Source organism: Beta vulgaris, chromosome 6 (genome assembly GCF_026745355.1).
Source record: "Beta vulgaris subsp. vulgaris cultivar EL10 chromosome 6, EL10.2, whole genome shotgun sequence".
NCBI lineage: Eukaryota > Viridiplantae > Streptophyta > Magnoliopsida > Caryophyllales > Amaranthaceae > Beta > Beta vulgaris.
In genome coordinates this window covers 1686028-1713024 of record NC_079207.1, presented here as the reverse complement: position 1 = coordinate 1713024, position 26997 = coordinate 1686028, and the positions used below count along the sequence as shown (strand labels likewise).

Below are 26997 nucleotides of genomic sequence, written 5' to 3'. Positions count from 1 at the left end.
CCCAAATAACGCGAAACCATGAATGAATAATAGAGTTTAGATAATAGATCCTAACCTAATTGGAAATCCTCTAATATAAAGTTATATCTCCAAATACTAGTAGAAAACCAAGTTACAAGATAAGGAAGGCAAAATAAATCATTGAAATAAAGGCCGAAACTTTGCAATCTGCGCGCATAGGAAATTCCAGCAAAATTGGGCCAACTTACGAACCCCATATTTCTCATAATATAGCTCGCACTGGCTGTGCAACCTCCGTTGGAAAGCTTTTCAAGCCTACTTTCCAATGTCGCTAGCATCATCCAATTATCTTTGACGAATCAAAAGTTATGGGTAAAAGAGTGAATATGACTTGATTTTCACAATTATTTAAATGAATTTCAACTCCAATTTAGCTCCAAATTGCACTCAAATATATGTTGGTATAATTTGTTAAGTTGGCATTGATTAATCATAAAAAAAAAATCGGCTCGAATTTAGGCCCGACCCGTTTAATGGGCATTTTTTGGCCCCAGATCGAACCCGGCCCATGATCACCTCTAAGTTGTACCATGTATATGGTACACCCAAGACTAATTTTTGCTCATTTCAAAAACTCTCTTCTTTTTTTTTTTTTTTTGCAATTTTGCACATTTGAATGATTTCATGTAAGCAAAAAGTAATTAGACATATACCATGCTCACGGTGTATGATAAATTTTTTGATTATTCAATGCCAAACTCAACTCCTGCCGAGTCGATCCACCCAATCATCTCTCCTTTTGGTAAATTAGGTATAACCTGTTTATCATTGAATCACGATCATATATATTTGCGGCCCATTATTAACATGTTCAAAATGCTGATATGGTGGGCAGATTCAGTTCCTTAAACCATTAGGCCCACTCAAAAAACATAAAATGATGGGTTAAAAAAAACCCCAAAAAACCTATAACTTTTTTTTAAAGAATTCTAATGCCACGCTCTCACAAGCCTCCACAAAGTGAAGACGCAAGGCAGTCTCCTCAATATCTCATTCTTATTTCTTACATAACCATTTTGGCACTTTCATCTGATCCCTTCCTTTAATCCTTACCCACTTTCAATTCACTTTCATCTTTTTTTTTTTTCCCTATTTCATATCTTAATTTAACACTTTCTCTCTCCTATTTTTTCTCTCTATTCTTCACATTTGCAGAAAAATGAAGTGAGAGAAGTTTTATTGCTTTATCTCACATCAAGCAATCTTCAATGGCGTCGAAAAACTCAGAGAGAGTTGAGTTAGCGAAGCTATGCAGTTCGCGGAACTGGTCCAAAGCTATTCGCATTCTTGATTCTCTTCTTGCTCGTTCTTCTACTATTCAAGACCTTTGGTTTGTTCTTAATCAATTTTTTTCAATCGATTTTGATTTATTCGTTTCAGATTCTGTTCAATTGGTCGATTTTTTTTATGATTGATCTTTAACTAAGTCAATTTTTTCCATTTTTTTTGGTGTTTAATGCTTGAAAATCAGCAATCGAGCGTTCTGTTATGGTCAATTGGAGCTTCATAAACATGTGATTAAGGATTGCGATCGTGCGCTTGAACTTGATCCTTGCCTTCTTCAAGCTTACGTTTTCAAAGGTGAGCTTATTGAACTAGTTAAGACTGTAATTGATTGTATTGATTTTTCTAATTTTTTGTTTTGGAATTGAAAATGTTAGTTGTTATTTGTTACTGTGAAGTGGAGAAATTCTGATTGCGTAATTATTCAAAGTAGTTTAGTAATATAAAATTTTCATTGTTAATTAATGAAGGAGGACCGTGGATATACTTTTGGATTATAATTAAATAGAGCGTGCTGGTCGAATACTCGTATCAGAGAGAGATTCTCAAGGCCAGTGGCTTTAGAGAAGCTAAGTTTACAAATGTATAACAGAGAGCGTGCTAGTCGTATATTTATAAAGGAGAGAACTTCTGAGGCTAGTGACTTTGGAGATGCCAAGTTTACAGAGGGAATTTATTTCATAGGAGTGTCCTTTTGCTCTATCTGTAACTTAACAAATTATAGAATTGCTGTACGATTTGAAGTTTGAACACCTCGAAGAGCTAAGATAGTACGGTGGCTTTCAAGACTCTTCTCTGTTACCTAATAGCAATCACTTATAATTGTTTAGGAGAATGTACTTTGATCTTTGAGGTTGCAATTTGTCACTAGTTTTAGGTTAAGGACTAGTTGCCTCACAAGTATTTGTGGAAGAGTGACAGAGATTAACCTAGGAGAATCAAAACTCGGTAATCAAAAGAGTTCAACGAAGAACTTGATCAAATTATTCTAATTTTTTGTATGAGTACCTCATAATTCTTATGTACTGTGCTAGCAAAATTTGTCAGATCCCTCATTATCCAATCTAAGGTATTGAGGGTTCCTTTTGAAATAGATTATTAAAAACTGACTACCATGTTTCATGAACTCTGAAAGTAGGGAAGGTGCAAGTTATACTAACTCTGTTTCTTAATACTAGCCATATATAGATAATAGCACATGATCCAAAGAGGAGGAGAAATAAAGTGAAACACGGCCCATGTGATAATAATGAAGTAAGGCTTTTTTTTGTATGAATTATGAAGACTTATTCAAAAGAGAAATGTTTGAAGCATTGTGAAACATCCAAAAAAAATATAGGACAAGTATGAAGAAACGGAGGTAGTACATGTGAGAAGAAAGTGGAGAAAGAAATTTGCTTTGCTATAAATCATCCAAAAAATACTCCGGGTTATTATGTTTTCCCCATTCAATCAGAGCCTTGCATGTTGTCATGGAAAGAACAAAGGGGAAACTGATGTAAATTTTCGAGGGCTATTCACTATTGTTTGAAGCATGGAAACGAATCCAAGACATTGGTTACATCGCACCTTGAGCACTCTACCAGCTTGGTTTCCCTCTATATCATTGAGAATAGTTTCAAAACAGAATCAAAAAAATTTCACCGTCAACTATATGTTTTTTGGATAAAAAATGACCAAATTTATATCTACTTACTCATTGGGTCTCCAGTATCAGCGTCCAAAATTTTCCTTTTTTCTCGTCAACTTAGATTGAAAATTTTCTCTTTGAAATCCCCTCCAACTTCTCCATCACCGGCGAAGTCTAAAGAGGGACAAGTAGAGCAACGGGATACTGCATATGAGAATTATCTAACCCCAAGAGAAAAAGTTGATCTCTTCCACCCATCTAAGCTCATAGAGTCTTTCAACCACATAATGTTAAAGGGACTACTCCAAAATAAGATCCTAAATGAACCGGTATGTAGGAAGAGGTAAGATTTTGGATAGTGCAATGGACCATAGAGGAAGACTTTGAAAGAATTGAGGATTATAAATTGCTATCAAGCCACCAAAACTGGTAAACTTCACCTATCAAAAAACATATGTTGGTAGTACTTTATAAATTGATTCTAAGTGTAGAAATTCGTTATAGCATGCCACATTATGCGTGTCATGAATTTATTACAAATAATTTGAAATGTGTTCTATTCTGCTATCTTTCATGGGAAGGATTAATGATACTTATTGAGATAACATGAAGTAAATGGAGGACATCCCGTATCTTTTTTGATGGTTTCAAGTATATATATATATATATATATATATATATTATATATATATATATATATATATATTATATTATATATATATATATATATATATATATATATAATATCAAGATCACATGAGAATGCTCCTTACATGAGAAATGAGAATGAATCCCAACCACACGATTCGGTTAGAGTTAAAACTCTGGTTGTTCATTAGAGTTAAACCTCCGAAAAAACTTTGAGCCTAATTTTTTTTTGGAGTTACATCACTTCTTCGTTAGAGTTACATCACTTGTTCATTAGAGTTATAGCACATAAAATCCATTCTCATTTCATATATATATATATATATATATATATATATATATACCTGATAATTGTATTTGCATATTTTTGAACTAGAGGTGCAAAATTTTCAACTATATGTGCATATTTTCTGAACTCGATGTGCATATATTTTTTTATTTGAATATGCATAACTTTTTAATTGAATGTGCATAATATTTGAACTAAATATGCATAAGATGATTGAAAAGAAAAAAATTCCACTTTGCTGGAGTATGATATTTGAATATGCATAACTTTTTAATTGAATGTGCATAATACTTGAATTAAATATGCATAAGATGATTGAAAAACACAAATTCCACTTTAACTTCAAGGAGAGAGAATTGATGTCGCTCTAAGTGAGTTCGGAGTTTATCAAGAAGCGCATCGGCGTCGGAATATTTTCCAGCGAGGCGATTTCGTTGGAAAGTGCCGCGAAAAGCGAGGAGAGGATAGTAATGGAGAGAGAGTGAAAAGAAGTGGGTCGGTGAGATTCGTCATGTTAAGGTGGTGTTGAACCTTCTTTGATGGTGTAAATTAAGGTTGAGGAGAGAGAGGAAGAGATGAGGTTTCAAGACAGAAAGAGATGAAGGTAGCCATTGAAAGACTGAAGTACATATTTAAAGGAAGAAGAAGTAGGCAAGCAACAACTTGTTTTCTTTTGTGCAATTCAGACTTTAGAGACTTAATTTGATTGGTCTATCTCATGTGAAATCACAATCACTGAATCATTAGCATTGAAGGGCCTAGATTGCTTCTCATTACAAGATCCTTTTCATTGGATCCCACTATATATATACTTCCTTTGTTTTTATAATTGCTTCATTTTGTTTTTGGTACCATTCATCAACCAACTTTGTTAAGCTATCTCCGACCATTATATAAGAAAAACATAGTCAAGTCACAAGTGGGGTCTTGTTAGATTCGTCTCAATGCAAGGATTCTAAATATCATTTTTTTTAATTTTAACTTGTACACAATTAGAGATATTGACGTTGTAAGTAGCGTCTCAACAAAAGTGAAAAACAAAATGGTTAAGAAAACATAGGAAGTATATATACTTCGCTATGCGTGTGGCTCTTTTGTTTTACATGCCCACGGACACAAGCAACACTAAGGTGGTCCACGAATTAGATGCACTTGTGCAAGAATACATGGATAAGCTAAATTTTATGCAGTGTTCCATAGTTCAATTAGTCCCTCTTATCAATAGACATAAACTCAAGTTTGAACATTTTAGAAAGAAACACGTGTGAGGGGAAGAGAGAAATGAAAATGGTGATCGTGATGAATAAATGTACAAAGATCGAGGATAAACTTTTTTGGGCTTTAACTACTCCATTCCATGCTTGAGCTTTCTCCCTTATGATTCATCATACCCCTGGTGTGTCTTTTATGGCTGGTAAAAGTGATAGTTATTGTCTCCGTTTTGTAAAAGTTCAAGAAGTTTTCTTGTGGTCGAGAAGTGAGATATTAAGAAAAAAGTTACTTTTTTGATGATGCTATTAATCATATAGTAGAGTACCTATGTTTTTTTCTTTTTTACAAAATTTCTATGGAACTCAGCCAACTAATCCTAATGCTTACTCTTTCCTTGTTATAAAAATCTCTTTATAAGGTTCCTAAAGGTGTAAAGGCTTTTGTCGGGATTGCTACTTCAGATTGGCAACCACTTATCTTTCCTTTTGAAAGTACTCTTAAAGCACAAGTCTCTATTGTTGAACTTGTATGGGGAAGTAGATTATTCCCGGGTGCACAACTGGCGATAATTTTGCCTTTTGTAATACTTCCTCCATTCTATACTAGTTGCAACATGGATGAGAGGAACAAGTTTTGCGGAGTGCAGGTGAATAGGAGAGAAATAGAGAGAAATAACAGAGAGACCTATGCTATGAATAGAGACCTAGAGAGAGCCCATTAGCAAATATAGCAATGTTTTAGTTTATTTGGAACTTCCATAAAAGGGAAGTGTTGAAACAAATTTGGAATTGAGGTAGTACTTAGTCCATGTGTGTGGTGCATATGGCTAATTGGCTATATTATTGATGTTGTGGCTGGAAAGGAATGTCAAAAGAAATTGTCAAAATTGTGTTTCTCTTCTAGTTGCTAGAGCTATCAACTTTGCCTCTGTTTGTTGTCATCTATCCGGCCTCATGGAAATAGTTTGACTTAGTAGGACTGCAGGTGTGGTTCTCTTTGTCATAAGTTTTGTTATTTTAAAAGTTTCTCCTTCTTGCAAAAAAGACAATAAGATAGGTGGATTATCTTCTTTTATTTCCTAAAATAAGGCTCATCTATGTTCCATCATGGGTTTGGTACGAATTTTTATCCTGTTTCTCCAGTCCTGCTGTGTGTGTTAGGGGGAGGGGGGTTGATCTTTTCAGTTGCAAACTTGGGAAGATTTGGAAGCCGTAGGCCCATATGCGTGAGTGACCAAGGGATGACGTTATGTATAAAACACAAAACTAGAATTTGAGGTTCTACTACTATACTCACCCTAGTACTAAACTAGAGAGAGAATTGTAATCTTTCACTCACCAAAATAAGTGTTTTGTGTTTATGTTTGTTTGTTGTTAATTTTTGAAGATAGTGAAGGTCGCATTGATATGCCCTACTAGAAAATAAGATCTAAAATCTTAACATCATCCTTAACTCTTAATTTTCTACCGGCTTTGCTTGTGCTGGCCTCCGAAATCATGGCAGAATCTTGAATACGATTTACCATCAATGAGAAAACATCTTTTCCAATGGAGATCCACGCAACTAGTATAACAAAGTAGGAGAAAACAACTTTTTCACAAAATACCGTTGAGTAACAACCTTTCAGAACTCATCATATGATCTTAATAATTACTAACGATCATCAACTATTTGTCATTTACTCCTAATTCTGTGATTAAAGTCTTATTGACCTCTACTTTAGTCATTTACCCTAATAGACCACCATTAATACACCACCTATGGCCAAAAAAGAGGGAAAAGAAGCCATAGAAATTACAAATTAGAAGGTGTTTCAATGATTGTTAATTAAGGTAAATGGTTCAAACAGGGGTTAGTTAAGGTTTAGTAACAGAATCAAAAACTAAAGATTGAAAAAGCTAATGGTCATTGGTCATTAAGGCATATAGTGAATTTCAAAGAAATTGAGGGGATATGGTGAATTTCAAAAGGTTGGAGGGTATTTGGTGATAAAAATAAATACTCTCGAGTATTTGGTGAAAAACCCAAGAAAATTAATTCCCCAGATTTTCAGTCAATTGGACTAATAAACATGACATGGCTATAAAGTGGAAGAGGTAAAGCTACCATAGAGATTGGAGAAAGGACTTGTTGTAAAACAAGTAAAAGCTACTGCAAACCTTTGCAAAAATTAATCAATTCTCTGAAAGCAAATTAGTAAAATTGTCATACATATGACTATCGTCTGTCCAAAAAGAATCAATACCCCCAATAAATTCTCTTGAAAATAAAATAGTACACGTTCCTACTCAATTAGAGAATGCCTTGTCTTACTATATGGGTTAACTGTATGTATTCTTGATTCGAACCTGTCAGGTCAGGCTATTTTCTCCAGTGATTTCAGTGAGCAAGGTCTTGCTGATACTGATAGTTGATATATATTATTTTTTCATTGATTCACTATCTGCCTGCTGAATATTGTTGTCCATAGTATCCTATAGTCTGAACTGATATTTAATATCATAAAAGAACGGGAAATTATACAAGGCAATCCTGATTGAACAGTTAGAATTAGAAATTTCCAAAACCCTGAAGTGCTCAACTTTCCCCCAAACTAAGCATATATGTCCTGAAATTATATTTTTGTTAACAGAGTGCATTTTGTTTTTGATGTGATTTGCCATTTGACACTGACATGTCTGAATAATTTCTATTAACACTATTAGTTATTTTGTAAAAATTAACGTTGATTTGAAAGAGATTTTAGCACGAGTTACATTGGGAAGTTCCAGCAATATATTTTGGGAAAACCTATGTTCAAGCCTTCAAGGTTACCATGTCTAATCTTCCTAACATTAAAAGGTGATGAGCTCCAATTATCTCTGTCTACCTTAAATTCGCAGGGCATGCATATTCTGCATTGGGAAGGAAAAATGATGCTGTGTTAGTTTGGAAGCAAGGTTATGACCTTGCCCTTAATCAGTCAGCAGACTTGAAACAATTGTTAGAATTGGAAGACTTGCTTGTAAAGGAAAATGCAAATGAAAATGTCAATCAAGAAGAGCATACTAATGGGTCATCTGCACCATTAATAGTCTCAGAAGGACATAGTATATGTGAAACTGAAACTGCAAAGGAGGCCAATAAGTTGAGGGATGACTCTGAAACCAGCAATGAATCTGACCATATGTCTGAGGTCCAGAGCAAATTGCTTAATGAATCTCATCTGCAGAATGGGTCAGTGGAGAAAAAGAAGGAAACTAAGAAATTCGAAAGCAAACCAAATGGTACTTATAAGAAATTGAGCAGTGAGTTAGAATCACTCAATAAACCAAGTGAGGAGCTACGCAGTAAAGTTAGCACATCTAAGGCTTCCAACAAGCTCAAGAGTAAGAATTCTGAAGAATTTGAGTGGAGTGGTGCTGTGAAGAAGAACCAGAAAGTTTGTGTTGCTCGGATTTCAAAAACAAAATCTATAAGCTTAGACTTCCGGTTATCGAGAGGGATAGCAGAGGTATGATTTTGACCCCTCCATTTGTTTGTAGTAACATAAGGCTATGCCACTGAACTGATGATTCGCTGCGAGATGGTACTGAATACTGATGTTCTAGGCATACTAGGAATTGTCTAGGACCATCGAGCTCTATCTTTAGTATATGTTCATTCCCTTGTTTTTACAATGTTATTGTCATTGGCTCTGTGTTTTCTGTCCCATAAAAGTTGTCCGTTATTTACTTGTTTTAATGCAATTGTGCTTGTTGAACTTTCATTTTTCTTTTTTGTTGTCCATACCAGTAGATATTATTAACTGCACTAGTGAGTTATAATTCTTAATAAGCGTTGTTTTTTAATAAATTTCATGTCATTAAATGGATTGCTGATAAAGGTGTTTCCATAATTGCAAGTTTTTTGTCAACTATTCTATGCTGCGTGCAATACACTGAAAGCTTAAGCTGAACTTGAAATTCAGAGTGATCACTGTTCCTGATCATGTGCCCTTGTTTTTTTGGTCTTTGTAGAGTAGTTATTACATATGTTGCTTCTCAAAAGAGATTTTGTTTGAGTTCACACTTTTCCATTTTTAAAATGCATGCTAAATATTGGTTGCCTTTGCCTCGCTATGAATATGAACTCTGATACAACAATATTAGTTTGCTGGAGTGGGGAAGGGGGAAGATAGTTGCAGATCTCATGTTTTTACTTCAATAGTGCAGCAATTAGCATATACAATAATTGGGTGCTGACAGCCTGGCAAAAATCTGATTATATAAAAACCACAAAATTTATCTAATGTTTACTTTTAATTGTCCTCACAGTGGTTTTGGAATTTACTCATTAGCATATCATTTTTTGCTGGCAGGTTAATGAGGGAAGATACACGTATGCAATATCAATATTTGACCAGGTCAAAAATTATCTCTATTGCTTTTCCCACTAAGTTCCCTATGGGAGGGAATTTTCCTTCTGTAGCTTCGTACAAAGCATTATTGTTATTATTAACTTTTGGTCTTTTGTCTCTGCTGCAGATACTGAAAGAGGATCCAAATTATCCAGAGGCATTAATTGGAAGAGGGACAGCATATGCTTTCCAACGAGAACTTGATGCAGCAATTGCTGATTTTACCAAGGTATTGATCATGTTATTGAGTTCTGTGGCCCTTTAAGCCTTGGCTGACATGACTCTACTAATATCATGCATAGGCTATAGAAACAAACCCATCTGCTGGTGAGGCATGGAAACGTAGAGGGCAAGCTCGAGCTGCTTTAGGAGATTCTGCTGGGGTAAGATATATCTGTATTTTATATGCTGATACAGCTGTATAAGGCTAAAAATTAAATCTTGTCATCACCACCTCCCCCCTGAAAAGGGAAGTGAATCTTGTTTCTCTGTTATTATAATTAGATATGTATTGATATGACATAGAGGGGTTAGGAACTTTGTGATTGTTATGATGATTTGGTTTAATATATATTCATGTGTTAGTGACTATTGAGTACTAGAATTTTCTGTCTTTAGATGATTGAAGTTGCTTGCCTTAGGGAATGAAGGATGGGGAATTTCTTGCACGGAATCAGTTGTTATGTATGTTTAAGTTGCAAAAGTTGATCCTTATCTGGAATTTTTTATCTGGATTATATCCGTTCTTATGTATGATGAAGTTGCAAAAGTTAATATTTTAGAATTTTCACTTTCCCTGGAAATTCTGGTAGTAGATATTAATGATCTAGGATTCTAGCAGCAATTAGCTGACTGATCTTACGTCAAAATGATTTAAGTTGTTTTTTTTTTTTCAAAATTTGGAGATAATGGTGTGTTAGATGGTGAAGCACTTTGCATGCCAAGGCATCTTGCAGTCCCCCTAATGTTTAGATTTATTACTTATATGTATATAGTATATTTCCTGATACTCTGTTAATTTTAGTTGTTCTGCTTTGACTTTATGCACTACACATATGCCACTTTGATCATATTTCATACCGAGATATCTGGCAATTATTATGTAAAATGTTATACTTCCTCTGTAACATAATAACCCCAACAAATGGGGCATTGTTTGTGAGGTATAAAATATTCATTTGTTGCACTTATTTTGCTACGGAGGAAGTAGGATTTGTCTGATGTATACTATCAAAATATCAACTATTTATAATTTTTACTACTAGATGATTATAGGTATTTATGGTCAAAGTTTTGCATTGGAAAATGTGACAAGTCAAAGTGGAACAACTTTTTCTTTTTTAAAAAAGAGGGGGTAATATTCAGTTACCTTTGATTGCATAAAGTTCATTTTCTATTCAGCTTCTTTAAGAATAAAATTCTTGTTTGCAATTGGGATGGGTCAAGTATTTAATACTGCCAGAGGGTCCATTGCTGTTCACGAGTCCTTTCGTGCAGGTTTTTATGCTCTCTGTTGAAGCTAATTAATCACCAGAGCTGCTCAAGGTTAAATTGCTTTTACAACTCTGATACCTGTAAATCTAAAATTCAGGCTATTGATGACTTGTCCAAGGCACTGGAGTTTGAGCCTAATTCTGCCGATATACTGCATGAAAGGGGTAAGTTGGTTAAAAGTTTTTCCAAAGCACTTGCTTCCAGTCTCGTCTCTTTACCTTTTCTTCCCCCTCATATCTTTATCTCTGATTTCTTCATATTAATAACCCATTGTTGTAACTTGTCGGCCTTCAGGGGAAAGTTGACAGAACTTTGAGGGTATAGTGTGGACAGTTACCTTTCTCAGTAGTAGTGTTCGACACCCCTTCTTCTGACTCTTTGGGAATTGATTGTATCTCATTCTATTGTCATGATACATAAAGGGATAGTCCATACGCAAGTCTTAAAGGGGAGGATGATGTTCAGAACTTCGGATAGATGATTCTTTGTACGAGTTCTCCATTGTTCAGCTTCTCAAGGCTATTGCTGAGTTGCTGTCCTGTTCTTTCTCCAAAAAAAAAACCTATTCGCTATTTACCGTCCGTATTTACTAAAAATTGCCCGTATTTTTTTCAAAATTTTCCTAAACTACCCCCTATGTATACTCACTCTCTCTCTCTCTCTCCCCTCCTCTCACTCTCATTCTCACCTTCTCTCACCTCATTCAACCACCACCACCACACCAGAATCACCACCACACCGGAACCACCACCACCGAAATCACCACCACACCGCAATCACCACCACCGGAACCACCACCACACCGGAACCACCACTGAAACCACCACCACACCAAAACTACCACCGAGTTTTTTTTTAAAAAAAAAATGACACAGAGGAAATGTAATGAATGGAAACGAAAATTCATTTCGTTTCCTCTGTCATTTTTCAAAAAAAAAATTGCGGTGGTTCCGGTGTTGGTGGTGGTTGCCGCTGTGTTGGTGGTTCCGGTGTGGTGGTGGTTTCGGTGGTGGTGGTCCCGTGGTGGTGGTACAAGTGGTGGTGGTTGTCTGTGGTGGTTGGGGTGAGATGAGAGAAAGTGAGAATGAGAGTGATAGGAGGAGAGAGAGTGAGTGAAGGGTAGTTTAGGAAAATTTTGAAAAAATACGGGCTGTAAATAGTAATGCCCAAAAAAAAAAGGGTCTGAATAAGCTCTAATCATTTATTAATGATTGTTATGTCATAATTGATATTAACGTGAGTTAATCTCCTGTCAGTGTATTAAAAAATCATTCACATCTTAGTAATTCTATTTTGTTTCACAATGAAAGTCGTCCGACAATATCTATGGAACAATACATGTTACCTATTCAGTATTATGAATGTTACATTATAGGTTGTGTTATACACATATACTATCAATGCAATATGATAGAAGTATGTCACTCAGTGACTTAGTCAATGTAAATTATGAAATGTTTTTTATAATTAAAGTTGATTGAGTCCTTAATATGTGTGAAAATGATTGGAATTGCCTTGTATCTGGAATGAAGGGCATACTTGCTAACGAACAATAAATTGCAAATGTAATGATTTGTATCATTTATCTGAGTGATGCTGTTCTGCTGGACAACATTGCTTTATCCGTAACCTGTAAGACTGCAATGCTCATGGTTTCCTATTGTAGGAATTGAAAATTGATTAAATTACAATTCTTGCTGCCCAGAGCTTTTGTTTTTTTGCATGTGGACTGCAACAGATGATTATTTGGTTATTGATTCAGGAGTTGGTTTAATTGGTCACTATTTGCTTAATTTTTTTTGGTTTTCTGAGATTACCTCTTTATAAAATTTAGCATTTTTATTTTAGTACTCAACTTTCTGAAAACATATACTTCCTCCGTTTTTTTTAGATGTTACCTTTCTATTTTAGGAAGCTTTAAATTAGATGTTTCACTTTCATTTTGGGTAATAACTTCTCTCTATCTCTCTCCTATCACATGTTCACATGGGACCCTTTTGTTTTCTTTGTCTCTATCTCTCTCCTCTCCAAAAATGCCTAGGAGTCGTAATTTTAAAAGTTTTAACATGTAAAAAAAAAAACGGAGGAATTAATTCTTTCTTCTGTTAGATCTTCTCAGAAACTTTTTGTCTATTTATTTAAAATGTTCTTGTCGAAACAACCTCTCTGGATCAGGGGTTGGAACTGTATACAGGCTGTCTCTGGGGTGGGGGGAGGGGGGAAGGTTTTTGTTATGAAATTGGTACAGTTATGTTCCAAGATCCTCACTGTGTTCTTATTTTGGTTTGTCCCGCAAGGATTTTCTTGTTCAGTTAAAATGATGCAATTAAGTGTGACATTTATTTTCATTAATATTTGACATCTCCAGCAATTAACATCCACAGAAGATGAGGATACCATTTCTTTGACATTATTTGAATATATGTACTTGTGTTGCTTAGAATGCATATAATTTTCAACTGTGATGATCACAGCAGGCAAAGCGAGTACACCCATAACCTTGAGGTGGACGGTTTAAACTTTAATCCTGGCCTATTCTTCTTTCTCTTCAAGTCTAATGTTGATTACTAGTCTCCACTAGGTGCTAGATTGCCTGTTCCTAGATTTTGACTGGGTCATTTTGTTGGTGCTGTGGGAAAAAACTAATTGATTTTTTTTTTTTGGTTGGTGGACAAGCGAGTAGTGATAATAGAATAGAGATTACCATGCATTTAAAGACAATGCACAATTTTATTTAGTCAATAATTACTTATATATAATGAAAAGTTTTGCTTTAATTTTCATTTGAAAAGTTAGTTTGCAGAAGTAAGATGCAATTATAATGTTCCTGATTTTAATTAAGTATACTGCTGATATATATTAGCTACTAAAGTACTATTGTTGAATTTCTCCACTGCTTAGAGTACAAAACCTTTGCCATTTCCAGAAGTCAGTGTCTGATCAATTTTACCTTTTCTGTTCAGGTATTGTTAATTTCAAGTTCAAGGATTTTGGTGCAGCTGTTAAAGACCTTTCTACTTGTGTTAAGATTGATAAGGAAAATAAGTCTGCATATACGTATTTGGTGAGTCTTGTGCATTTAAAGACTTTGATTCTGGAATCTGGATCACAAATATGTATGTCCATTTACTTCTCTTTTTTGACTGGTATCAATATCATCTCAATAGGGCCTGTCCTTGTCATCAATTGGTGAGTACAAGAGAGCAGAGGAGTCACATATGAAAGCACTCCAATTTGACCATGATTTCCTGGAGGCTTGGACTCATCTAACCCAGGTAAATTTTCTCCACTTCCCACTTATATTTCACGTCCTTCTTTATCTAATATGCTTCTTAAATTCAATATCTTGGTCTGTCTACTGGAGCATCATCATAATTGATCAAGTGCCTGTCTGAACTTTGAAATTTTGAGATATGAGTTCAAATAGAAACCCATTACTATCCTTTTTTTTCTTTTTTTTGGTACAATATTTACCATCTTTAATATTCCTTTTTTTTTTAATCCTTTTCTGGTCTACTCCAAATTTTCCTTTTCTTCAGCCTCTGTGATTGTTAGATACTGCAGCATGACATGCTCAACTGCCTTTTTTGGTATTTGTAGAGTCTTCAAGAGGCACTAGTATTAATTTGAATTGCAACTAACCTTTGTATTTTTCATTTGATTTTAGCGTAATATGCCTATCGTCTATCAGTTCATGGCTACTTAGTAATTTGATCACTTCGATCAACTATTATTTTTATGCTATCTGTTTGGGATGTCCTGTACGACTTTTCCAACTAGATTTTTGTTGTGGCTTTATTGGACCTAAATTCTACTGGAGTTGGAATAATTAAGTTATGATCGGCTTAACTGATTTGTAATTTTCATGCTCGCAGCTTTATCAAGATTTGGCAAATACAACAAAAGCTTTTGACTGCCTCAAACGAGCTCTAGAAATTGATGGGCGGTAATATTGCAAAAGTTTCTGTTTTTATATATTAAGGATGTATGGAAACCCGATTACCATTCTTACATTAATTTTCCTTGCTTCGTGGTCTGTTTTTAGGTATGCAAAAGCTTATTACCTGCGTGGACTCCTTCATCATGGAATGGGAGACCACAGGTATGGCCTTATCACCAATTTTATATTATAGGTTTTCGGATGTTTAAGTGGTGTATAAAAATTGGTGTTAGAAAAGAAGCTAGAGGATGATAGCTAATTGTACAACACATGCTAGCGGCACATGTCTAAACTCTAAACTATGACAAGATACATCGAAAACTACTGATATTTTTATATGAAATGAAACCCCTAGCTGAGTCAAATTAAGGTTTGTAGTAAAGTGATACTTGTTTTGCGGAAAGGAAAGAGTGCCTTGTTTCCTTTAAGTTCCTTCTACACAAAGGCGACCCTATATTACTCGAGTCTGAATCATTCAAAGGAATTGGATTCATGAAAGCCTCTGCCTTTGATAGTCAAGCATTTGTCTGCTTTTTCAATAATTTTGAAGTGTTAATCCTAAATGTCCATGTAAACTTATGGTCTAAGTCTTCCTGATGGATATATAACATCGGTGTGTCAAGGTAAACTGGGAAGTCGTGACAGGTGCTGGTGCATTGCCTATCAGTGGTGACAGTATAGCTTTAGAGTTGCGGTAGATAGGCCTGACCCATTGGCTTCCATCTGTTTTTCTCATGATTTTGGATCCCAGCTTTTGGGATTGTTTGGCTTCTGACAATCAGAGGAGAGTAAATTCAACAGGATCACCTGTGAGACTGCTCATTAATCTAGTCAGAAGGTGACTGACCCCCATTGTTAAGGCTGCAATGTTATATCTTCCTTTCACTGGGTTGATCGTGGCTATGACATCATTGACATGTAGTGGCAGCCTTTAGTTTGGGATTATCAGCCCCGATTCACGGAATGGGTTGATCTTCTTAATCATTGGTTACTTGGTCAGATCACACCCTGAGGATCTGTATGACTCTTGAAGTTTTAAGGCCTTATTAAGTGGTCATGAGATATAGCCTTTATTCCGGCAATCGCAGTATGATCAATTCTATGGGGTTTTGGTAGTAAACGTGTGGGATAAGGAAAAAAAAAACCCTCTAAATCATTACTCTGGAAAAATTACCTCTTGAATACACCGTAATTTTCTACCTTTATATCACAGGCCACCATTGATGCTGAATAAAATATACCTGTAATTTTAAAGATTATTTCTCCAGTATCGGTGCATATATGGGAGAGAACAGTACTGTGATGTGCTTCAGCTTTTTCTGATATGTTTGTAAGGAAAGAGACTTGTTGAATCTTCTTTGAATATCGGAGATAGTACTCTTTTATTTGTTGCTCCTCTACATGGGGACCTTCAATGGGATGTTGCAAATAGTGAACACCAACGTCAGTCTATTATTCTTTCTTTTGCTTATCTTTGTTTTTAGCTGTGACTGGTAATTTTCTCCTTTCTTCTTGCATAACTCTTCATTTCTACTAAAATTGAGGTAATTTTCATTGGTAGAAATTCTATCAAGGATTTATCCATGGCGCTCAGTCTTGAGAGCTCTAACGTGGAGTGCCTGTATTTAAGGGCTTCCTGTCACCATGCCTTAGGACAGTTCAAAGAAGCGGTATGAAGACTCAGTCTCTACTTCCTGCCTACTATTAATGTGTTCTCTAAGTGTAATAGTATTCATTTTATAATACCAGGTCAAAGACTATGATGCTGCTTTAGATTTGGAATTAGACTCTATGGAGAAGTTTGTGCTTCAGTGCCTTGCTTTTTACCAGGTAAATGTTATTAAGGTTTCCTATAGACTATATTGCTCTATTTCGCTAGATGTATTCCCAATTACCCTTGTATTGTTTTTTATTCTAGTGGTATTTGTCAACTATTAAGAAGGGGGCATGAAGCTTCAACTTTCCTGTGGACCACATTAAAATAAACGATTTGGACAGTCAATTTGGTATAAAACATGAAACCAAAGTAGAAATTATTGCAATATTAATGAGATGGAGGGACATAAAGCAAAATACTGGCATATACTACCTCCGTTTCACAATACATGCACCATTTTATATGGCACACAAACCAAGGGCGAGGAGAGAAAGTGTTGTGATTGCATTTTATACCCATGTGATTATGTTTTAAAGGAGAAAGGAGAGAATTTATTGTGAAACATCCAAAAGAGGAAATGGTGCATATATTGTGAAACATCCAAAAGAGGAAAATGGTGCATGTATTGTTAAACGGAGTTAGTATCTTGTAGGCTAAAGCTATTACAAGAGGAAAATGGTCCAGGCTCCAATGTTCTATCTGCAACCATAGCCATCATCTGCCACGACTTGGGGAAGTTCTCGTTGCAGTGGACTTTTGCCTGTAATTAGGATAGTTTTATTTCCAGTCTACTGCTTCTTTCTGCTTCAGTGTACTTTGGTACTTCCTACTCCCATAGTGAATGTTTGTGAAAAGACTTAACATTTTCTTTTTACATCCAAAAGGGGTAAACATGCCCAAAAGCAAAACCGAGTTACATGTTTTTGTATGGATCATGTGTCTGTATAACTAGAGAGTCTGAAAAATTGTTCAATATTATATAAATATCGAATTACTTCTTTAAGGTTGATTATTTCTTATGCTAAAAAACTATAATTTTGGCTTCTTTACATTCATGCAGAAGGAAATTGCTCTCTATACAGCATCAAAAATTAACAGTGAGTTTTGCTGGTTCGACATTGATGGTGACATTGATCCCCTCTTTAAGGTGATATACAATGTGTATATGCTACATTCCATAGTAAAAGTTATATTTTCAAATTAACTCCTTCATTTAGTTGTCCTCTTCCGGTAATTTAAGTCTCAGTTCCATTTACGCTTATTTGACTTAAGATGCTTGACCTGTGCATTGTCATCTGCACCCAACAAACGCTTTCGCTGTTCTTGAAAAACTGTGTGTGTGTGTGTGTGTGTGTTGGGGAGAGGTGTGTGTGTGTGTGTGTGTGTGTGTGTGTGTGTGTGTCTTTACACATATATATGATAAAGCCTTCTTCTTTGCTTAGCGATTTTATATGTTTCTACATGGTGATAAACATCATAAAATGTTTTACTGTGCAATATGGAAACCATGGAACCATATTGCGTGGCACCTCATAACACAATGGGATGGAAACATGGTATGAAATGAGCCATTGCTTTTAAGTTTTAACGTCAGGGATCTTAATTTATTACAAAAGTCATTCCATCTGAAGATTTTTCATATTATTTCAGATATGGGAAAACTCTTAGCTCTTGTTTTGGTTATTACAATTATTTAGAACCTTAATTTTTCTCATAAATCAACTTTTCTCCTGAAAATATGAAAATCGTACAAGATTTCCCATTGACCTGGGAATTGGGATCCTATTAGTTGCTCCATCCAAGTATAGCAATATATGATATTAACCATATCCTTTATTGCAAGTGCAGGAGTACTGGTGCAAAAGATTGCACCCCAAGGATGTATGTGAAAAGGTCTATAGGCAACCAACATTGAGGGACTCCCTGAAAAAGGGTAAGCTCAGAAAGCAAGAGTTTTCTATGACAAAGCAGAAGACTGCTCTTATTATTGCTGCAGATTCCGTTGGACAAAGGATCCAATACAACTCTGCAGGATTCTTGCCCAATAGGCGTCAGGTGATTCTGTAATTTAGATCTGTTCTGTTGTAGTGCTGCTGTTCTGTTTAAGATTATTGGAATTTCTTGCTCTCATTTTGAATGTTCTAGCTAATGTATCTTGCTAATTCCGACCTTCCAATTATGTGTTGCTTTAATTTTATGAGAACTATCAAATGGAAATGTACCACTGCACTCCTAGTCTTTGGGGTGTTTGGTTATTGGTTAATGGCATTTGGGTTGCTTTTTCATTGGCTTTTATATCTAGTGAAACAGCAAAATAAGCGTTTGGTAAATGACTTTTTAGCAAGCTGAAAAGCTCTTTTCAGCAATAAGCTGGATGTAGTAGCTTTTTCTGTTAGCTTTTGCATTCATGTGCACTAAACACACAACATTATAAGCTGATTTTACCAAAAATATATATAGCCAACATTAAAAGCTGATTTTACCAAACATATAAATAGCCAACATTAACAGCTGATTTTATGAAACATATAAATAGCAACCATTAACAGCTGATTTAACCAAGCACTTCCATAAACAGCCAATTGTCAAACAGCCAACAAAGACATCCAATAAAAGCAGTCAGTCAAATAATCAATCAGCCTCTTTGACTCCCTACCCCTTCCCCTCATTTCAATAATGAAAATGATATAGGGGACTTGCACAAATCTAGTGTCTGTGCTTCTAGATTAAGGCTTGATGACCAGATGAGTTTCCATATTTACATACTAATGGTGCATTCTCTCTTGGCATGTAACAGGAATTTAGAACCTCTTTGTTGTAGAATAACAGACATGAGCCTCCATGTGCATGAGACTCTCAGTGCATATAATAATTGATCATGGTTGAACTTGGTGATTCTATTTGCTTTATATATGTAATGTTCTGCTCCTCTTTGTTCTTCTTTGACGAATATTGACAAGTAGTAATCATCTTTAGCATCGTATGGCGGGATTGGCTGCAATTGAGATAGCCCAAAAAGTTTCAAGGGCCTGGCGAGCTTTGCTAGCAGAATTGAAGAATACTGGTAAAGGTACCGGAAGAAATGGCAGGAGAGCTCGGAGAAAAGAAGCTGTAAATATGCCCAGTCAAAATAGAGGTGGTCCTGGTTGTAGTACAAGTAGCTCGCCAGATACTTCAACTGCATATGGCAATTTGGAAGATAGACCATCTGCTCGAGCTATGATGTCTTGGCAAGATGTGTACTCCTTGGCTGTAAAGTGGAGACAAATTTCAGAACCTTGTGATCCTGTTGTATGGATTAACAAGTTAAGGTAATATGCATCATCTTGCAATTGCAAGCATAGACAGGGTGCATTTCGCTTCATGCATATTTTTGTGCTGTAAGCAATACCCATGCATCAGCAGTCACATCCCGTTTACCCGGTGATGACGGGTCCAGGATTTTTATAATGTAGGAAGAGTTTCCTTTCCTCAATAAAAGCTAGGAGTCCGTTAAATTGAATTTTTGGATTTGTTGGAGTTGTATCATATAATGTATCTGTATAACATGAAAACATCCAACACCACATTAAAAATTCTTAGAATATACAAAAATAACTGATAACAATGTGATATCTGAAATACAATCTATTTAGCTTATCAGCAACTAGAACTAAAAACAGTTACAACGCTCCTCCAATGTGATAAATATTCCAAAACAGAAAGTAAGAGTTAATAAACTAAGGAATAGAGAGACTGAGATTATTTGTCTGGCGACTTTCCATGTTTGGCCTGGTAAATTTGATGTAGACAGTTTAAATGGTTTTCTTCAATTTCTCTATTATTTTTATAAATTGATTCACTTTAATAATCTGATGAAGAGACTACATATTGTAAGTCACTCAAAATAGGATCTCCATAACCTTCTCCTTTCTTTGGGGTCAATGACAACCCTTATTTTATGAATACTTTTGCACATGTTCCCAAAATGATCAGATTTGTATCAGTTAGAACTGCCAACATATAAGCTTGTGTCAAGCCTACCTCAGGCAGGTCTTACAAATTTCAATGTCTTCTGAGAGAAACTAATTCGTCTAGACACTTATCAGATGTACATTGTGTGTGATGTACATATCTGTCTTCAGGTCTAACTTGCACATAATGTGTCAGTTTTGATAATCCTTTCCAATTTTATCCAAAAGAGATGTAGAGTAAGTGATAAACAACAATATTTTTTCTATTTGATGTCTATATGACTGATTGTTAGATATCAGGAATACAGATTACGTAATGGCAATTTTTTCGTAAATTAAAACGTGAAGGTGAACCTTTCCAAGTTCTGTTACCATTCACCCCCTTTGCTAGTGCAGACCCAAAGTTGGAACCAAACCCAACTCACACACAATATTGACACGAACTGAACGACCTATTTGTCAGTAGTAGGTGTGCAGTGTGCTGGTGCACTGTGTAGGGACATCTATTGCTGCGTAAAAAGCTGATTGTTAGTACCCCTTATCCTAGCCCAGGCCCTTCATACTCCTCGGCTTAATATCTTTATCTCTTCCTTCCTTATATATGTCAAATTGAAAGTTCTCGTTTCCTCTATATCTTTTTTCTTAGATTTAATTGGATTTGTAGAATGTAGATTCTGCCTTGGAGTATAGATACTGATGACTTCTCTACCTTTCAGTGAAGAGTTCAATGCTGGTTTTGGGTCTCATACTCCACTTATACTAGGACAAGCAAGAGTTGTCCGCTATTTCCCTAACTTTCACAGGTAAGATGATATAATTTCATCCATTAAAGGAGATGAAGCCTTTAATAACACCTGTTTTATCTTACTATAGAACTTTAAATGCTGCCAAGGCTGCAATAAAGGAAAAGAAGTATGCATGCAGCAAAGCTGATGTTGTTATTAACTTATCTGATGATGGCAAGTTGCAAGATGTAAGTAATATATCTTCCATATGAGTATTATTGTCTTTGTCTCCAATGGTAGATCATGATTGTTTGATAGGTTTATATTTAAGTGCATAATTGTTTTTAGGAAAATTTGTGAAGAACCACACCCTAGTGAACAACTATATAATTTTAAAAAATTATACAAAAAAAATCACCTATCAACATGTTTTTTGCATGGTAACACCAGCACAGCTGGTGTTACAGTTACCATCCATGGACCCACAAGTCTGCATTCCCCCCTTCTAATAGGTTCTTTACTTGCCAATTACTACCTCTTCATTAGGTCAAGTTATGACTTACAGCTTTAACTTTAAGGAGGTGGAAATTACTATCTTTTGAAGCACTTTACCATTCTCTTTAAAAAATAAAAAGAACTTATGATGCCATTACTAATAGTCTAATACTATGTCTTGCTGAATTCTGGTGGTTTTGGCTCACTTAAGTTCATTTATGATGCTACTTATTGAAATTGGTCTGATGACTAACCAAGCTTGCTTGGTGTTGTTGGTTGGAGATTCACCTTGTAACCTTAAGGTCACATGGTCGAATCCTCTGAACTGCGATACTTGTGGGTAGGGATTCTCCTGACCTTTCCCCCTACTCTCAAGGGTCTGCAAATGCTAGACCAAGAACACCGTGTGCGTTGAGAACTTAGTGAAATTAATGTATCTAATCTAAAAACCAAAAGGTAAAAGAACTTTCTTCTCTCTCTCTCTCTCTCAAACTCTCTCTTGCTCACTCTCTCTCTCTCTCTCTCTCCCTCCAACTTCTAGTTCTCTTTGTCAATCCACCACTTGATTGGACCTCTGCTCCAACTCAACTATGTTAGTTCTTTTTCATAGTTTTATTAGATTTTCTGGTTTCTAAATCCAGATGGACAATTTCCTCGGATTCTTCTTCTTACTTCCATATCATTTGTTCTATTCTTTGTAGGATTGTCCTCTAGTCATGCTTGTAGATTCTATTGAGTTTATTCAATTAACTATCTGCAGATTATGCGTGCTGATTCCTGCTCTGATCTACATAAAACTGTTGGTGAAGACTTCTGGGTATCTACTTGGTGCAACAGTATGGCAATTGAGGGGTAAATATCTCATTGAGTTTCTTTTTTTTTGGGGGGGGGGGGGGTTATGGCTTTAGCAAAATGCTCCCTTGATTTTGTTTAGATTTACCGCTCCTAGATCCTAGCTATCTTCATGGATACTGTAGGACAAGGATTTCTATAGTAATTAATATTTGTGGTTATTTAACTGACTTCTTGGTGTTTATGTCTCTCAGAAAGCAATTGGAGGGGACAAGAATCACCCTGTTGAAAACGTATGATTTAAATTTTTGATTTGCATGATTGATTCTCTACATTTTTCTTGGAAACCAGCTGCTGCAAATACTAAATATTGCTTTATGCAATGTATTTATAGGGGAGAACGCGGATTTGATTTTGCAATAAGAACACCTTGTACACCTGCTAGGTGGAACGAGTTCGATACTGAAATGGCAATGGCATGGGAGGTTTGTATATCAACTATTATGTACTCCTGATGTCTGTGATTTCTGTTTCTTCTTTGTTTTTATGCATTTGGATTTGCTTGTTTTAAAATTTTCAAATCTATTTGTCTATCGGTCTTAGATTGGGCTGATTGGGCTGAAAACATTTTCAAGGAAAATAGTTTTCCCATATTCTTTTGTTTGGTTTGTAAGGGGGGAAATAGTTCTCCGAAGTATGGAAAACTTTTTTTTAAAAATGAAGGATGCCACCTTTTCCTCCGCATTCTTCACCTTCCTCTTTTCATCCTCCCATCTGTCCTCCATTCTTCCTTTGCTCTCTAACTTTTGATGAACCAAACAAAGGAGATTAATCTCCAATTGTGCTTTCCCGTGAATTTTTTTTTTGATGGAAAATCAATTTCCATTCAAAATGTATTTCGTTGAAAAAAAGTTTCCATTGAAAATATTCAGTCAAATTAAACAGAGCCCTAAACATAATCTTTGTTGAATCTTGTTTTTGTAATTTAATGTAAAGTTGGTGGTTGATCTTTGAACCTTGATCAAAGGCTTTTAATATGATACTTTGAAGTTTGAACCTTTACCAGAGGCTTTTGATATGATAAGAATTAAGATACGACATTCTTACCTTACTATTAATGTTACCTCGAATAGGTAGTTCTGTCTAGGGTACAATCTGGTATGATTGAGCCTCTTCACTGAGGTCATTTTTCAAGGAATAAGAGTTCATATTTTATTACAACTTACAAGAAGCTTTTTCCTCTTTTTGTTTCATTGAATTATCGTCTTCTGCTGTTTAACCAATTTGGCTGACCAATTCCTTGTGAAGAAGACTTATTTGGTTGGGATGCAAGATGCAAGCTGAATTTGGGAACAAAGTTTGACCTTCTCTGCTTGTCTCCGGTATTATTTTATTAGGCTTATAATTCAGGAAAAGTTGTAGCACATATTTTGCTACATATACCCAAAAAAAAAAAATTCCAACCGGGTCAATTCTTTATTGTCAAAATTAAACATGGCTTGTTGGAACTATTGGACAAGATTAATTTTGCTGGCTATTCAGAGCACAACAATGTTTGTTTCACCTTTTCAAGACTTTGATAGCATTAGCAACTGCATGTGTTGCTTCTATTTGTCCAGATGTAAAGGATTGTAATCACTGTTTGCAGGCTCTGTGCAATGCTTATTGTGGGGAGGCTTACGGGTCTACCGATTTCAACGCCCTTGAAAATGTCAGAGATGCAATTTTAAGGATTGCTTACTACTGGTATGATAGCTTTTATCTCTTGCTTATTGAGTTATTGAAATTCAGTTTTGCATGTTCTGGCTGTTGCAGTAGTGGTAATTTTTCCTTTTGCTGTATTTTCCATAATCTTTAGTTCATTTCTTTAAAGAAACTGTAGATTGTTTTGTTTGCTGTCGCTGTTCTATCTAGATATTGAATTTTTGCTTCCTGGTCCTTTTTGTTAGTTTCCCGATAAATTGTAGTTTGGTGTCATTTTGGCTCTTTGGAAATGTTCTTATGTAGATTTGGGAGATTACTTATACCTAGCATAGCTGTCTGCTATCTGTTACGGGCCAGGGAAAGTTTCTTCTGCTAGGCCTGGGATTAAACTTTGTTTGCCTTAGCAGGACTAAAAAGAATGTGGGAATTTTTCAAATTTGTATTCTTTTAAGCAGCATCTTCTGGAATAGTAATATATTGGGACAAGGGATTAAACATCATGATATAGGAGTATTTAGATTAAAGCTCTTCACTGTATTTTTATATGAATTTGCAGGTATAATTTCATGCCACTATCCAGGGGCTCTGCTGTGGTTGGATTCGTAGTTCTACTTGGATTATGTCTTGCAGCAAATATGGAGTTCTCAGGTAGCATCCCAGAAGGCATGCAGATTGACTGGGAAGCTATCCTTACTTTTGATCCAGATTCCTTTGTGGAGTCTGTAAAGAAATGGTTGTATCCCAGTCTTAAAGTGACAACATCTTGGAAAGACTACCCAGATGTTGCATCGACCTTTTCAACTACTGGATCTGTCGTAGCAGCTCTCAGCTCTTACAATAACTGAAATCTTCTCATGTCCAAACAGGTAAACAAAATGAAGCACATACCATTGTGTCATGGGGCACATTTATAAAATAATTTGGCTCCTTTCTATTATAAACTTTCCTCAGAAGCTTTCGAGTGTTTTAGAGTATGTGGTTAGCACTTAGCAGTGTCCCATTTCCTTCGTTTGGTTTGTATAGGGTAAAACATATTTTTTCTTGGTGGAGAAAGGTACTCTCACACTCCTTTCTGTAGGAATGTCACGTTTTCCTACATTTCCCTTACCTTACTCTTTGTCTACTACCATGTATCCTCTTCCTTATAATTTAATTTTCCTGTCTCACTAACTTTTCTCGTAAGGAATCAACCCAAGGAAAACTAATTTACAGTCGTCTCTTTCGTTGAATATGTTTTCTATTTAACCAAACGTAACTTTGATCTTAGTTACGGCCATTGTGTGGGATGGAATCTGCGGTATTGTACGTCTCTTCTCTCTGATTTACCCATCAGGGGGAAGAGGGGGTCTGGGGAGTGATAAGCAGGGTGGGGATATTCATCTCAATCTTGAAATTCAATGAATAACCTTATCCTTGTGTCACAATTCAAGTTGCTTAAAGATGTTATTTACACTTCTAAGTTCTAAGTGTTCTCTTGCAGTGATATTGCTGTTGGTGACGTGATGTTTAATTGTTGATCGGTGTCAGCTGCTGTGGCATGGAACCTTACGGCGGAAAGAAGAGCCGTAGTTTAAAGTTAATGTGAAGCACACAATCATTGCTAACCTGATGATTTTAACTGTTGTATGTTGTATATTAGTTTTTCTTATTTTGACATGTTCTGTCAATCACACCATTTTCCTCACTAAATTTCATATCTATTCTTTAGGGATAGTTTGTCCAATAATATAAGCTTTGTATAGGAAAAATAAGTTTCCTTTGTTCCTTAGATTAAATTTGTGTTGTAAACAATAAAAATATCTTTTCTTCTTTTTGAGTGGGAAAAATACAATTATCTGACACTTTTTTTTATTCTACACATTTTGTATTTTGGAGCTATTCACATCAATAACTTTTTATCAGCGTTAAAGATTTATGTATAAAGAAAAACATTTTCGAACTATCATTTTTATGTAATATTGATAATTAAAGATATTGATGTTCAATTTTTTCGTGGACAAGCATGGAAGCCAATTTCATAGATTTGTAGAAGACAAACCAAGTACATAGTGCGCTCAGAATTATTTCCACTTTTAGTTTTGATATTGAGAATAAGTCTGGACGTATATCAGATATATCTGGAGACTATGAGCAATTCGATGAGTTAGAGTACAAACATTCGCCTCGGAAAGACGACACATTCGCGGATTCCTCACTTCTTTCTCTCATTCACAATCGTGCATGAGACTTTCATCTTACACGGCTCTAAAGTAGCTTGTTCTTTAGGTTTGGAAATGGCGGACAACCATTCAAATGAAAGAGAAGTGAGTATGATCGAGGCGATATTCGTTATTCATGGTTGGACTTTTTAGTTTCCGGTTTCTTAAAACCGGAGGTGTGTTCGAGAGCTCGCCATGTTTAGCTCTAATTTTCGCTTGGCAATGATCTTAATGGTATTTGCCTTGAAAAATTCAAATCTGCAGGCGGCACCCCGCTTTCATCTGGTGGATTTCAGCACGCCCCGATTCTCCTACTTTATAGAAAAACATGAAATTCTCTGGAGAGAGAGTCATGAGTCACCTAGGAATGTGACTCGTCCACATATCATGAGCCATGAATCCCACGCGTCAAAAGTTCGTTGCAATTGCTCATGCAGCGAGATGCGAATCTTGCCTTTGGTTAGTTGTCCGGATCGTGATCAACATTTGCTTCTCCTAAGTCCTACCACATTCTTTAGTCATCAGAATTTTGACTCCACCAGCACATTCATCGACTAGCGGTGCTCTACTTAATAAG

The 26997-nt window shown here is 35.7% G+C and overlaps 1 protein-coding gene across 2 annotated transcripts; it reads left to right on the top strand.

Moving 5' to 3' along the window:
* Positions 1-1019: 1019 nt before the first annotated feature.
* LOC104894910 (suppressor of RPS4-RLD 1) lies at positions 1020-26063 on the top strand. Of its 2 annotated transcripts, none has more exons than XR_007275155.2 (24): positions 1020-1351; positions 1493-1602; positions 7967-8577; positions 9424-9468; positions 9590-9691; positions 9765-9845; positions 11054-11120; positions 13920-14020; positions 14124-14231; positions 14832-14902; positions 15002-15058; positions 16458-16566; positions 16646-16726; positions 17614-17700; positions 18402-18608; positions 19530-19864; positions 21223-21309; positions 21380-21479; positions 22487-22578; positions 22773-22811; positions 22913-23003; positions 23827-23900; positions 24167-24264; positions 24779-24821. XR_007275155.2 is itself a non-coding variant. In XM_010681274.4 (24 exons), exons 1-23 carry the CDS (start codon positions 1230-1232, stop codon positions 25065-25067), a joined length of 3090 nt encoding a protein of 1029 aa, XP_010679576.1. In that variant the 5' UTR covers positions 1029-1229; the 3' UTR covers positions 25068-25088; positions 25703-26063. The 2 variants fall into 2 exon arrangements, 1 of the variants encoding a protein (XP_010679576.1); XM_010681274.4 differs by lacking the exon at positions 23827-23900 and adding an exon at positions 25703-26063 and having other exon boundaries at positions 1029-1351; positions 24779-25088.
* The last annotated feature ends 934 nt before the right edge of the window (positions 26064-26997 follow it).